General features: G+C 45.4%; 1 protein-coding gene across 13 annotated transcripts in view; it reads left to right on the top strand.

Moving 5' to 3' along the window:
- Positions 1 to 13,890, top strand: part of MYO9A (myosin IXA) — a 156,162-nt gene that overhangs the window by 115,686 nt on the left and 26,586 nt on the right. For 12 of the 13 annotated variants that reach the window (XM_015872538.2, XM_015872535.2, XM_015872537.2 and 9 more), the window contains 6 exons: positions 1,355 to 1,430; positions 5,214 to 5,357; positions 6,131 to 6,170; positions 6,853 to 6,975; positions 11,501 to 11,581; positions 12,436 to 12,546. In XM_015872538.2, coding sequence (XP_015728024.1) covers positions 1,355 to 1,430; positions 5,214 to 5,357; positions 6,131 to 6,170; positions 6,853 to 6,975; positions 11,501 to 11,581; positions 12,436 to 12,546 — 575 coding nt within the window. The remainder of the gene's footprint in view (positions 1 to 1,354; positions 1,431 to 5,213; positions 5,358 to 6,130; positions 6,171 to 6,852; positions 6,976 to 11,500; positions 11,582 to 12,435; positions 12,547 to 13,890) is intronic. The other variant, XM_015872539.2, reaches the window with a different exon arrangement.

Genomic DNA, 13,890 nt, shown 5'->3' with positions numbered 1-13,890 from the left:
CAGAGGGTGGTGACGCACTGGAACAGGTTGCCCAAGGAGGCTGTGGATGCCCCATCCCTGCAGGCATTCAAGGCCAGGCTGGATGTGGCTCTGGGCAGCTGGTTGGTGACCCTGCACACAGCAGGGGGTTGAAATGAGATGAGCATTGTGGGCCTTTTCAACCCGGGCCATTGTATGATGCTATGAACATGCAAGCATCTAAGCATGTTTAAAATAAAAAACAAAAACAGAAATTAGAGAGAGAAGAGAATGTTTCTCTTATGAGAAATGCAACTCAAAAAATGGCTCTGATGGCAACAACAGGGATTTTGAAGAGAGTTTTAAACTCTAGGCATGGCTAAGCACTGAAATGGATTATCTGGCTCTCTATTGAAACATTGTCAGAGGTAGAGATTGCAAAACCTCCTGAGCAGAAATTGTTTCATCTTGATCAAAAATGACAAACGTGTGCAGGGAATCTGCTATTGCTTCTTCCTATTCAGTTACAATACAAGCCATCTCTTAGGCTTCTTTCTTCTCATTTTTCCCCAATTTACAGTTCCTGTGTTTAAGTGAGCGTTGTGATGTTTCCTGTCTCACAGCAGACATTTCAAGACAGTTAGAAATTGCATGACTGCTTTCTTGTCAAATTCAGGCTTACTGGGTCTAAGTAGCTGTATTTTAGATGCTTGAAAGCTATTTTGTTTCCTACAAAAATTGCCTTCTGTCTTCTTAAATACTTGGTTACCAAACATTTCTCCTTTATGGAAGATAACAGATGATACATTTGCTTCTGTAACCATGTGTGATGACTTGCTTGGATGTCTTATTATTCGTGATCCTCTAGACCTGCTCCTTGCAAAGGATACAGCTTCAGCAACACCTTCCTGTGCAGTGCATATCCCCATCCATTTATCAGCAACAAGGGAATAAGCATAGAAGGCACACCACATCTCCAAGCACTTTATTCAAACCCAGGTGTTGCAGCTGCCCCATGAGGTGCAGAGCATATCTTTAGGCTTAGGAATATTTTGGGTATGCAGGGAGCAGTTCCCAGTGTCACAGCAGTTCTTCCCTTATCGCTTTTGCTTACAAGCTGGGACACCGTGTCCCTAACACCACGTGCATGCGTGGGAGAGAGAGCAACATGTTGAGCAAACAGTGTTACTCACAGGGGTATGACTCGAGGGCAGAGAGGTACGATGAAGACAACGATGGGTACGTTGGCATCCTTGGCACCCTTGTTTGTATGGGCAGCATGTGCTGTGACATGTACATCCTCCTCCTGTCTGTAGTCAGCACTAAGCTATGGCTCTGCTAATTGCCTGCTGGTGAGGAGCCAGGTAGAAACTCCTCTCTCCATGTGCTGCTGTAGGTATTACTCGGAAAAGCCCACGGACGCCGCTCTCAGATCTCCAGGGAGTCAATACCATCAACGAGAGGAGCCAGCGGTAAGTCTTCTGCTTTCACGTTGTCACGGCAAGGAAGTATTGGGTGGGAGAATGCGATCTGCTGCTGTTAATTACTGTGCTGATGGTTTTCCCTGTGTGCTTATTCATTTTGCCTTCTCTCCATTCTTTCGCTGCCATGTGGTTATATCTAAATATCTTAACATGCCCCAGGCTGTAGTTGTAGGTGGTCTGATGTGCAGAGTGGTCAGAAGCATGCAAAAAAAAGGGAATGAATGTGCCCATATCATGGGGGAAAAAAACACAGGCATTTTTCTGAGGCAAAAGAGAGATCTTGTGTGCAAACAGTGTGATCAGTGGCTGCAGTGCTGCTATGCAGGACCAGGGAACGTCTGAGGTTGTAACTGGGCAAGTGTTTGCTGTTTGTTAGGGGAAAATCATGGGATATCTGATGACTGGAATGTCTCTTAAAGCACAGGAGATCTTCTGCTTCCGAAGTGATGTTACAGAGTGTGAACTTTGAAGGAGATTCAACTCATATGATTCTATTTTTTGACAGTTCTATTTTTTATCCTTCCTTGAAGGTTGTGGTACTGCGCTTTCTGGTACAGATCTGTACCTCTTTGGCCAAAATTTCTCCAGATCTGCATCAGAATTAAGCTTCTGGTGAAGCAAAATGTTTTCGTTTCAGTGGGGACTCTGGGTACAGATAGGCATCTATTCTCCAGCTACAGTACAGTTGTACTGTCCTGCAGATGCCAGAACTTCTGATTACTGAGATAGCATCTCTAAGGAGGCTTGGTGCCTCCCTGCTTCCCTGTAAGGATATGTGTTTGGACAGTGGAAAATGTACCTTTAGCTCCCGAAGTTATTGCTTGGAGCTGTAGATATTCAGCTGTAACTCCATGGCTGCTCTGAGTTTCATGAAAAGCAAAGAACAAGTCGAGGGGTTACTCACCAAACACGATGATGCCTGCATCTCACTGTTGGCTTTTTTTTGTGTGTGTGATACAAAATATTCTCTAAGCATATTATTAAATCACCTGTTTAGTGGTCTTAAGTCAAATGTGCGAGATAGAAATTAGGTGTAAAAAAACACAGAAGCAGTATGTAGGGGAACAAACATCCCCAGCTGTCCCCCATGCCCCTTTCATTCCAGAAGAGATGGATGAGGTTGGTGCCTCCAGAAGTGACTCTTCCTCACTTCTCTGGTTGCACAGGTTTTCCTAAAAGTGATGTAACATGAAACTTTGTCCCTGCGAAGATCTTGATGGGTAGATAAGAGGTGTTGTGCAGTTTCTCCAACTGCCATCTCTCAGCTGTCCAAAGGAGGATGCTTGTTGAAAGAAAACCTTGAGATGGGAGTGGTGGTGCTTGGAGGACATCAGTTAAGTGAGATGGTGCTTTTCTGGTTGTATAGCTCTGACTTTGGGGCATGTCAATGGGGCAGGCTGGGCTGCCAGTATTTTCATAGCCCAAAACATTTTAATTATGGAGTCGTTAATAGTACATCTTGTAAAGGAAGGGAAACTCCTACTGTCTCACAGAACAAGATGAATGTGTTTATTCCTTACTGTAGGGGTTCGGTCTGTGATCAGCTGTATTTATTTGGCTTAAAACAAGTCAGGACATCGCACAGATTCCCATACACAGCCAGCATCAAGGGTAGCGTCTGCTGTATCTTCCTTCCTTCATCCCAGTGGTTGTATCCTAAAAATACTCAGCACAGACCTCTCTTCCCGTTACACCTCTGCTGTAACTGGCAGAAATGTGGTTTGGGTGCTTTCCCTGTGTTTCTCTTGCTGTGGTGGCTCAGTACCATGGTCTCTACTCTTGACATAATTGGGTAGTGCAACCTTGAGCATCACAAGGGCCTGGTCCCCACATGTCCTGTGTGCCCCTGCCTTCTGAAAGCCCAAACCAAGTGTGATATCTCATATCTTTAAATTCCAGAAGGCACTTTTGGAGTAGGCGTATGATTTTAATACCTTTCACGGTGAATAATTTTGATCTGAAGAGTCATTAATTATGCTTTCTAAATGTAGGTCTTGCTTTTAAGTTGTCAAAAGAAAAAAAGGGGGGGGGGGGAACTGCAGAGATAAGGATAACACCTATAGGAAAGAGATTTGCTTTAACAGCCCTGCGGTTGAATTATCCCTCAGTACAGAAGTGTCGAGCCAACAGATAGGCTGGTGAGTGATTTACAGAGCTAAATGAAATGCAGGAGTTCTCTTTTCAAGCCATCTCATCATCATGTGGTGGCTGATAAGTCTGTGTCGTACAACTCCCAGGATAGCCCGGGGCTCTCTTCAAAAAGCAAATTTCAGGCATGACATCATGCAGGAAGGCATGGGGAGGGCTCAGCAAGCTTCTGATCTCAGAAGAAAGTGACCGTGTGGTTCCCACATGCTGGGATGGCAGCTGGAGGAAACCACGCTTCAGCAGAGCGTCGGGAAGCCAGCACGCCTCGGAACTGCCTTCGGCAGCCACTGTGTAATGAAAGCCATGCCACTGCTAACCAGAACCGCTTGGGCTGTCTGCTTTCATGCAACAGAAACTGTTTTATGCTCCTTGATGTCGACACAGCGTGCGGGGAAGCAGGTGTTGATCAGTCTGTCTTGAAGCAGTTGGTTTTGCATGGTGAGATGATTGACTTCCAAGTACCACAACAGCTGTGTCCATTGCTGTGTGCACATATTCATCCTAAAGTGTAATAAACAGAGATGGTTGGTCCTTTTAAATCTGTATGAGAATGTGTGTAGGGTTTTCTCTTCTTTAGTCTCATTCAGAGCCTGTATCACCACATTCGTATTCAATTCTGAGTGAGTTACAGTTGGCCAAATTAATGATGGGTTGTGGGTCCTGAAGGTGGCCATTGAGGTTAAGTGGGACTGGTTCAGCCTGTGTTTTATTTCCCCTACAAGGAGGAGGCTTTAGGACCTTAGCTGTGACAGTGGCTTGCAGGCATCATTGAAATTAAAGCTTCTCTGTGGCCTTCCATGAATTGAATGAGGTCTGGAGGTATTCATCGAGGGTTTGCTTTGCTGTGATTCATCCTTTCTTTTAATAGCAGTACCCATCAAAATGCAGATTTAATGGAACTAGGAATGAATTTGAAAAGCTCTGCAGCAAGGCAGTGAGGGGACTTGAATCCTTGCGCTCTTTTACTCCAGATATCTGGCAATGAGCTTTGAACTGGCTGAATTAACAACTTTTTGCTTAGTGTCTTCTTTCCATTATAGCACCTGATCATTGCTTTCTTCCAAAGCATAAACCACTGTTCTTCATGGTTATCTTCATGACCAGATGACTGATGCTGCCGTACTTGTGCTCTTCATGAGCTGGGTCTCTTCCTGTTCTTTTCCCATCTTTCTGAAATATCTCTGGGGTTTTGCAGACCCCTCCTTAGACCAGCTCACACTATTATTTCAAATGACAGTTTGGCTGAGCCATACAGAAGTACTGCAGCCCAAGGAGAGGCTTTGCATGACCCCAGACACTGGAATGAAGCCTCAGCCCCGGAGGTGATTTTGCCTTGATGAGAAGCTTTGTGGAAGCTTTTTCTTCCTGTAAGGGGGGGCTTTGGTTCCTCTCTTCATCTTTCTGCAACCAAGGGCTGCAGGGGAGCTGCGTTCCTGGGTATCAGCACAGCTGTGCTCCATGGCAGGAGGGAACGAATTGAGGAGGTGGTTCTCATCTTCCACTTCAGAAGATGGTAGTAGTTATTAAGTAAATAATCTCAACGCTTTATTTTGTTATAGAACCATCTTTTGTGTATATTCCATCTATCCTTAAATGTTTCTGACAGTCCTGTTTGGGTTTCAGGGATGCCTTTGCTGTTGGCTGGAATGGCCGGATGGGGATGCGGCACAGCAGGCTCACCAGCCCCAGCTCCTTCCTGGACAAGGATGGGATATTTGTGAATGCGACTAACAGCAAGCTGCTGGAAAGGGCCCACGGCATCCTCATGTTAGTACAAAAGGAGGAGATTTTGGCTTTGTTCCTGGTGTGTAATGAGCGATATGGGTAATAAGGGGAATGTAAATAGCCAAAACAAGCACAAGTAAATAAATCAATCAGTTTCAAGTGGGCTTGGACACAGTTAGGTCAAAACGACCCTGGTATGTTTTATCTATCTGACTTATTCATCCCTTATCATTCATTTGTAATGACAGACACAGTAAAGTGGTTCAGGGAAGTGAGAGAAGGAATGAATCTCCCAGTCAAACCAGTCTAAAGAGATGACAGTGACGTTATGCAGTAACATTTTTTAACGTGATATCAAAGTTTCCATTACAAATTAGATGTGGAAATGATGCGGGTGAATCACGTTGCAGCCGGACCAGGAGTTTCAGAGAACATCACCCAGGTGGTGTGAGAAAGCAGGATAGTCCCCATGCTGCCTAAATTAGCCCTTCATTTCTGATGTAACGATGCGCTGTGGTTGAGTACCTTCCTCTCACATCTGTGGAGCTGAATCTGTACAACGAGTTGGCAGGGAGCAGAGGGAGCCTCATTTCAGGTCGGGCTGTAGGAAGGAGTTGCTAAAGGGAGTTTTGTAGGGCTTGGTTCATAACCTCCAGCGTTTCTGAACCTTACTGTCTGTGCTTTGTCTCATTAAAGAAAAAAGAAGAATTATGTTTCTTAATGGCAGAAGGAGAACTGTTCTGTTGTAATGTAACACACAAACTATTCTCCTGTTACGCACATGGATTAATCTGAGCCATTTATTGTCTCCCCAGGCGAAATAAGAACTTCAAAGCCAAACCCAATCTCCCAAAGGTGAGAGAGAAGCAGCGTTTTGACCTTGCTGGTCCCACGTTAAGGCTGTGGGTGCAGTGCTGAAATGTTGATGTGTGTGTGTAAGGAAGATGGCTGGGGTTGCTCTGGGACTGCTGTTGTCTCTGCTCTGTTTGGGGCCTGTTAGTGTCTGTAAAACTAAAGGACTTCAGCCCTGGTGTCAGTGTGCCAGTCCTCCCTGAGACTTTCTCCTACCCCCATCCTTATTCAAAGAGGAGATTTTGAGGTCCTAATGGCAAGCACGTGGTTTCCATCTATAGTTTCCTGTTCACAGGAATGAAGCCCCTGGCCTTGCTAATTATGGCTGATGGCTTGTTTTCTATATGCATGTGATGAATTATTTGCAGCAGTCACAATTCAAGATTGTTGTTAAAATGCCATGAATAGACATAACAGACAAATGGTTAACTTTCCAGTGATATTTATGTTTGTCTGCAACCCCATTTTAGTGGGTCTGAGAGACAGACTTCCCATGGTCAAAGAAGCCCTTGGCAAGATCTGGGAGGCCAAGCAGATCATGTGTTTCAAGCCATTGCCTGTTGTTTTCCATGGAGATGAAATAGGGTGGTTACTGTAAGGAAGCCCTGCAGAGCACGTAAAGGGTTATAGCATGGCAATAAGTTCTAGTCATGCTTATAGAGAACAAAGTCTGTCTTTTCCACAGCACATGCTGGATGTGAAGTCCCTCAAGCACCTGACCAACCTGACACTTCACGACCACATTACAAAATCCCTTCTCCATCTCCATAAGAAGAAGAAACCACCCAGCATCAGTGCCCAGTTCCAGGTAATGCAGCACCCTGTTTGCCTTGGTATGGATTGACGATAAGCCTGTACTGAATGAAAAGCAAATACATGCTCCAGCTCCCCACAGGAGCACAGCAGGCACAAGTGCTGTCCCAGCTTCACCACTGTTTTTTCAGGATGTGAGCTCAGCTCAAGATGATGCTCCAAGACAGCAGAGGTAGAATGTGACAATGAGCTGCAGGACAGGGATGTTCACCTGATGCAGAAAGGGATGGGAAAAAAGGCAGTTTTGTCAGTGTAAAACCAGCAGGCAAGGCATCAGGGAAGGCTTGTGCTGGGAGAATTGATGCTGGTCTCTTTCATACCTGTGATGTTTTAACTGCCCTCATAGTGAGGCACCTCATCAAATATTTACATAGCGTGCAGCTGTGAGTGCACATCCTGTTTTCTGGCTCCTTGCTTTCAACGCAATCACATCATCTTGTTTCTCTGCTGTATCCAGAAAGCTGGTCTAATTCTGCTGTAGGATTTTAAAGTGGTTATTTGCTTATGCTCAACATTTAAAATTTAATCTACTTTCAAGTCAGGTAGAATGTGAATCTTAATAGGTGCAGAAAGGTCAAAATATTGCTGCATTATCTCAAGGCACACAGAGGAATTCAGAGGAGGATAAGTACAGCATTTGTTGTGATGGCAGTGCTGTGCGCCAGCCAAGCTTCCCTGGGAATAGCCACAGCTAAAGTAATGCTCAGATGTGTGCACCAGGGCTTGGAAGTCTGTGCCAGTCACATGCACAAGCATGTGGTAGTATTAGAATGCAGCATTTCACTTAAAAAAATGCTTTTCTGGGAAAGCCTGACTTTTTTTTTACTTCTAATTTTAGAGATGTTGATTATTTTTAGAGTGTCTTCATGCATGGATTTGGATATGATTAAGTAATTATATCTGTAGACTTACGTACACACATATATATACACAGTGGTCTACATAAGATGAAGAATACATGTCTATGTATGTATATATTTAATCTCAGTCTGGATTAATTGTACTCTGGTTAAAATAAATGCCTGCAGTTTAATTCATACATAATGAATACATTTGGGGGGGCTGAATTGAGGATGTCTTCCTGACACCTCTTTGTCCTTCAGACGTAACATGGAAGAGTTCAGGGCTCAGGTTCCTGTACAACTCCCAGCACAAAGGAGCAGCAGAGCTCAGGGTGCTGTGAAGATCCCCCCAGGCCCCTTGCAGCAAAGCAGAGCCTTCACACAGCTCCTGCACTCTGCAGCATGGACTTGGCAGCGTCAGAGCAGTGCTTACAGCTCATCCTCTTTTATTTAAATGAATGGAAGCATATAGCAGTGTGCTGGCTCCTGATGCTCCTGCTCCTCCTTTAGAAGAATGCTGAGCACTCCAGCTTTGATTTCATTTAGCGCTCATAAGGGAGAAGTGTTTTCTCCAGGGAGCAGCTTGGTGCTGGCTGCAAGATGGCTTTTTATCAAGAGCAAGCTAATAAAATTGCAGAGCATGAAACTGGGTCAGCGACAGGAAATACAAATGTTTCCCATCACGGGGTTTGTGCATTGCTGTGTTCTTCAGATAAATGCTGCCTTGTGGCCGGTGCCTGCACAGGGAGCTCACAGCTGCTGTGTCTCGTATTGATTTTAGCTGTGCTTGAAGTTATGCTGCAGAATAGCTCTTAGTCATCGCTGCTTGAATTAGGGGATGCTGCAAAAGCAGCGATGGCTCTTGCTTCAAAACTGAGGGCAGATTTATACCAGCTCCTGTCCCTGCTGGCGCTTCATGCTGGGATGTTGGGGGCACCCTGCAGGGCTGGCCCTGGGGAAAAGCCATATGAGCTGGGGGTGGGCAGCAGAATGGGACAGGGGGTTAATCCGGGGTCTCGCAGTGCTCGGGGCAAGCCAGATGACAACAGGAGGCACGTGGAAGGGGACCATCTGTTGTGAAGAGCAGAGATCTCAGCTAAAAATCCCATCCTTTTGCCTTCCTGTGCTGTGTGATTGACTGTGCCCACCAGCTGGGCCCTGCCCCATCACAGCCCCCCAGCACCACGGCTGCTCTGTGTCCAGCTGCACCACACATGGGTGCCTCATCAGCTCCTCTGCCCCGGGTCCTGCATGGAGACAGACATTGATTAACATAAAAGGCTTCCCCTAAGGATGGCTTCAGAAGGTGTTCTGTGAGCTATGGATTACATAATTCTAATATTACGCACTTGTGCACACAGGTTTATGAGTATGTATATTCATAGACCCATAGCTGTATGTAGTAAATATGCAACAGAATCTTTTAAATAACAGAGTTTTAGGCACTGTTAGAATCAGGTCATTGCCACAAGTAATCGGCTCTGGAGCACGTTATTAATACCATGTCAGTCATGTGCTCTGCAATCAGAGACATCCATAGCGTTTAGAGGGCACATAAAAGAAATACATAAAATGCAGAGAGTAGCAAAGGAGTCAGTTCAGCCACAGTGATTCAGGAACTGTGTGAAAATTAGAAAGGCCAAACGCAGCTAGAACTGAACTTGGCCACTAAGGTAAAACAATAAATATTTCTATAAATACATCAACAGCAAGAGAAGGACTAGGGAAAATCTTCATCCCTTGTTGGATGCCGAGGGCAACTTGGTGACCAAGGATCAGGATAAGGCTGAGGTACTTAATGCCTTCTTTGCCTCAGTCTTTGATAGTAGTACTTGTTACTCCCTGGGAACACAGCCCCCTGCACTGGTAGATGGGGATGGAGAACAGAATAAGCCCTGAATGATCCACAATGAGATGGTTTTGGACCTGCTCTGAAAGCTGGATGCTCACAAGTCCATGGGGCCGGATGGATTGCACCCTAGAGTGCTGAGGGAGTTGGCGGATGTGGTTGCCAAACCACTCTCCATCATTCTTAGACAGTCCTGGCTAACCGGGGATGTCCTGGTGGATTGGAGGCTGGCAAATGTGATGCCTGCCTTCAAAAAGGGCTGGAAAGATGATCCTGGTAGCTATAGGCATATCAGTCTCACTTTGGTGCCCGGGAAGGTTATGAAATGAGTAATCTCGGGAGCCATCATGGACTAATTAAAGGTCAACCAGGGGATCGGGCCCAGTCAGCTTGGGTTTATGAACGGTAGATCCTGCCTGAAAAACCTGATTTCATTCTATGACAAGGTGACCTTTTTAGTGGATGATGCTGAGTCTGTCTGAGTACAGAAGGGACATAGAGATGCTGGAGCGGGTCCAAAGAAGGGCAATAAGGCTTGTGAAGGGCTTGGAGAATATGGCCTACAAGGAGAGACTGAAGGAATTGGGGCTGAAGAAGAGGCTGAGGGGAAACCTTATTGCTCTCTTCCAGTATCTAAAACATGCTTACAGTGAGAGTCGAGTTGGTCTCTTCTTGCTGGAGACAGGTGGCAGGACAAGGGGAAATGGCCTCAAGTTGCACCAGGGTACGTTTAGGTTGGATATTAGAAAATGCTTCTTCACAGAAAGGGTTGTTAAGCACTGGAATGGGCTCCCCAAGGAGGTGGTTGAGTCTCCATCCCCGAATGTGTTTAAAAACTATTTGGATGTGGTGCTCAGGGACATGATTTAGCAGAGGGTTGTTAGTTAGGGTAGTATGGTTAGGTCATGGTTGGACTCGATGATCTTTAAGGTCTTTTCCAACCCAAGTGATTCTGTACTTCTCTAATTGGGATGGCATCCCATCACAGTGGTTGGATGCAGCAGTGATGCCAACACCAAGTCACTTCTGTAGTCTACACTTGTAATTGTAGCACAGAAATGAAGGAAAATGAAATACAGTGAAATCTCTGTGTCAGAGCCTTGACACAGCTGTGACTTTCAGCAGACACGTATGCCATCTTTGGTATAGCCTTCATCCGTTGCAATTGGACTTGGTGATCTTTAAGGTCTTTTCCAACCTGAGCAATTCTGTGATTCAAAACAGACTGTGAAATGTTTAGGCTTTAAAAATCTGCAAAATTCAGTGATTTGACATAATGGGAGTTTGCTCAGCAATAGAGTCAGGCAAGCTATGGAAAGCAGGTATTGGAGAAAGCTGTCACATCTTGTTGCAAAACCATCATCAAGAATTCCCTTCTGCGCCAGTACCAGTGATCTCAGACTTATGAAGTGGAATGATTTCTGACAGATGAAAATGCTTGTGTCTTAAAAACATTGGCAGTTGTTGGGTGCACAAGGGGCAGGTCGTTGTCTCCCACTCTGTCTGTGCATGGCTGATTGGAGTGTAGTGGGGCTGACTTTGGGATCTGCTGGTTGATCTGGGAAGGTCAAAGCGGGGCTCTCAAAGAACAGTGTGAGTGTTGTGGTTTCTGCAGAGGCCTTTTACAAACAGGCTTACTTTCCTCTGTAGCCATTTAGTTGGGTGTGAAGACAGAAGCAGCCAAGTTGTATCAATCTGAGATGCTCATTTTGAGGAGCAGTTTCCTATCTGCCTGGTTTACTCACCAGTTGTTCAAAGTTTTGTTTTGTGCATGTTTTCTCACTGTTCTCCTTGCTGTTTCCCAACTGGAGTTGTATTCCCTGTTGCAGGCATCACTCAACAAGCTGATGGAGACTCTTGGCCAGGCAGAACCTTATTTTGTCAAGTGCATTAGATCCAACGCCGAAAAGGTAAACCCTGACCTGTGAGATCAATGCTGCTAATGGTGTGATTGCAAAACCCTCATTCACTCGTGCAGAACTCGTTCTTTCTCTGTTTGGAGATCAGTCAGCCCGCTGGAAGCTTTTAGAGCACTGAGGTTTTGGAAACAAATTCTTCTAGAGCACAGCCATGAGGAGGGGAAGGAAGTATCACTTCGTAGAGTTGGGTTTTAGTTCCTGGTCTTCTGCTTAAAATCACCTTGGAAATGTTTTGTATATACATAATTTATTTGTTGTTTTAAAAAAGAAGCCCAAAGCCAGGTTGGGGTTATAAAGTATTTGTACCTTCTTCCAGAATAAGCCACATGTTAATCAGGCTGACTTGGTGATAAAGCCAAATTCAAGAAATATGCTGTAAAGATTTGTTTGTCTCCTGGGCTGAAGATCTTCAGTTTTAAAAGAAGGTTGTAGGAATATGTTTTTCATATGTTGATCCTTCGCAGTCTTACGCAAGTGGTTAAAAACACAAAGTGAGGCTTCACTGCTCCATCTCACCCTGCTCATTGGCTGTGCCATCAATGGGGCTTTCTTAGTCAGCTCAGAGGATCCAAAAAAAACCCCTTCTCTGTAGCTTTCTGTCTAGTTAGATGTATGAAACTCCATCAGACGGCTCTGTGGGAGCAAACGTGATTCAACCCTGCTGCTGTGAGTGTGGTTCCTGGGGACCCACATTCCCCCTCATCATCATCGTTGCCAGTGTGCATGTCCTGCTGATGTGCTACATGTGCTGAACCCATTGACCCACCCATGTGCTTACAAGTCTCCTCGGGTTCTCAGAGATCAAGGAAATAGTTGCTCATTGTTGGCCTCCTTTTCCCTTCCAGCTACCCCTGAGGTTCAGTGACAGCCTGGTGCTCCAGCAGCTGCGGTACACAGGCATGCTGGAGACTGTTCGCATCCGCCAGTCAGGATACAGCTGCAAATACTCTTTCCAGGTTGGCTCATACATTTTCAGTCTTTCAACACTTTCCTCATCGTTATCGCAGTTGTCTGAGTGTTGCTGGCTTGTAAGTGTAGTTGTGTTTTTACAAAACAGTGAATTTACAGCTTTGGATGACATTGGAAAGGGAGTACTGGTGGGCGGTTTTGCTAAGCTGGACCAGACCAAGGACTACAAGTCCCTCTGCAGTCATCATTATGGTTTTGGGAAGAAAAAAGCTTTGTTTTTTCACAGTACACACAGTGTGTTGTCATAACACGTGCAAAATCACTTCCACGAATCTATATCCCTTCATAGAGATAATGAGAAGTTCAGACTGATGATGGCTGATCGCTGTCGGAGCTTTAACAGACTGAGTCAACAAGATGTGGGAGTTAAGGTTTGGGTTCCTTTAGCTCCCTATTAAAATCATTATAAATATATTTTGGAGATTCCTCCTTGGTGTGACCCACCCCAATGACAAAGACAAAGACCCTTCTCTCATGTCTAATACCACAGGGTGCTGAGCAGCTTTTTGGTGCCCATTGCTTTTGTTTCTTCAGGAGCAGCATTTTCCCCATTGTTTTGGCACTGGCTGCATTCCATCATAGCCTGGCATCCCATAGGCTGACTGGGATGCTTTAAGTCATTCAGGGGTTATCCAGCTTCTCGTATTTTCTGCTTTTCCATTTTTTTTGCCAGTTTTCGAGCACACATCAGTTCTTTCATTATTTGGTGTTGCCAGTTTGTTTCCTGCTGGCAGCTGCTTTTGGCCAGCTGTCATGTCCTGTTCAGAAAGGAGGACTGCTCAGGGTCTTTTTGCCATGAGGATGGCGTTACTTGGGAGGATCATTCCTGATGCCTCTGCTCTGAGCAACAACCTCCTCACAGCAACAACCCTTGGAGCGGTCTCTTCCCTGTGATGCTTTGCACATTCTGGTCACTCCCTTTTGCAGTGGCCATTTCTGAAGGTCTGCAACATTTTTGCTCTAGGGGACCTTGCAGATTGTGCAGAGTCCCTCCTCCCACACTGAGAGATGTTTGAATATCTCTGGGCTACTGCTTTGATATGCTTCCCATGCAGTTTTGAACCACAGATGATGGAGGAAACTTGGTACTTCCCAGTATGTAACATGGGATTGAGTGTACCCTCAGTAAGTTTGCAAATGACACCAAGTTGGGAGGGAGTGTTGATCTGCCTGAGGGGAGAAAGGCACTACAGAGGGACCTGAATAGACTGGATTGATGGGCCTGTGTTAACTATGAGTTTCAGTAGGGCCAAGTGACTGAAGGAACTGTGGTTGTTTAGGCTGGGAAAGAGGAGGCTGAGGTAGATATTATTGCTCTCTTCCAATATCTG

The sequence above is a fragment of the Coturnix japonica genome, chromosome 10 (genome assembly GCF_001577835.2).
Source record: "Coturnix japonica isolate 7356 chromosome 10, Coturnix japonica 2.1, whole genome shotgun sequence".
NCBI classification, from domain to species: Eukaryota; Metazoa; Chordata; class Aves; order Galliformes; family Phasianidae; genus Coturnix; species Coturnix japonica.
This window is presented reverse-complemented; position numbering and strand designations above follow the sequence as displayed.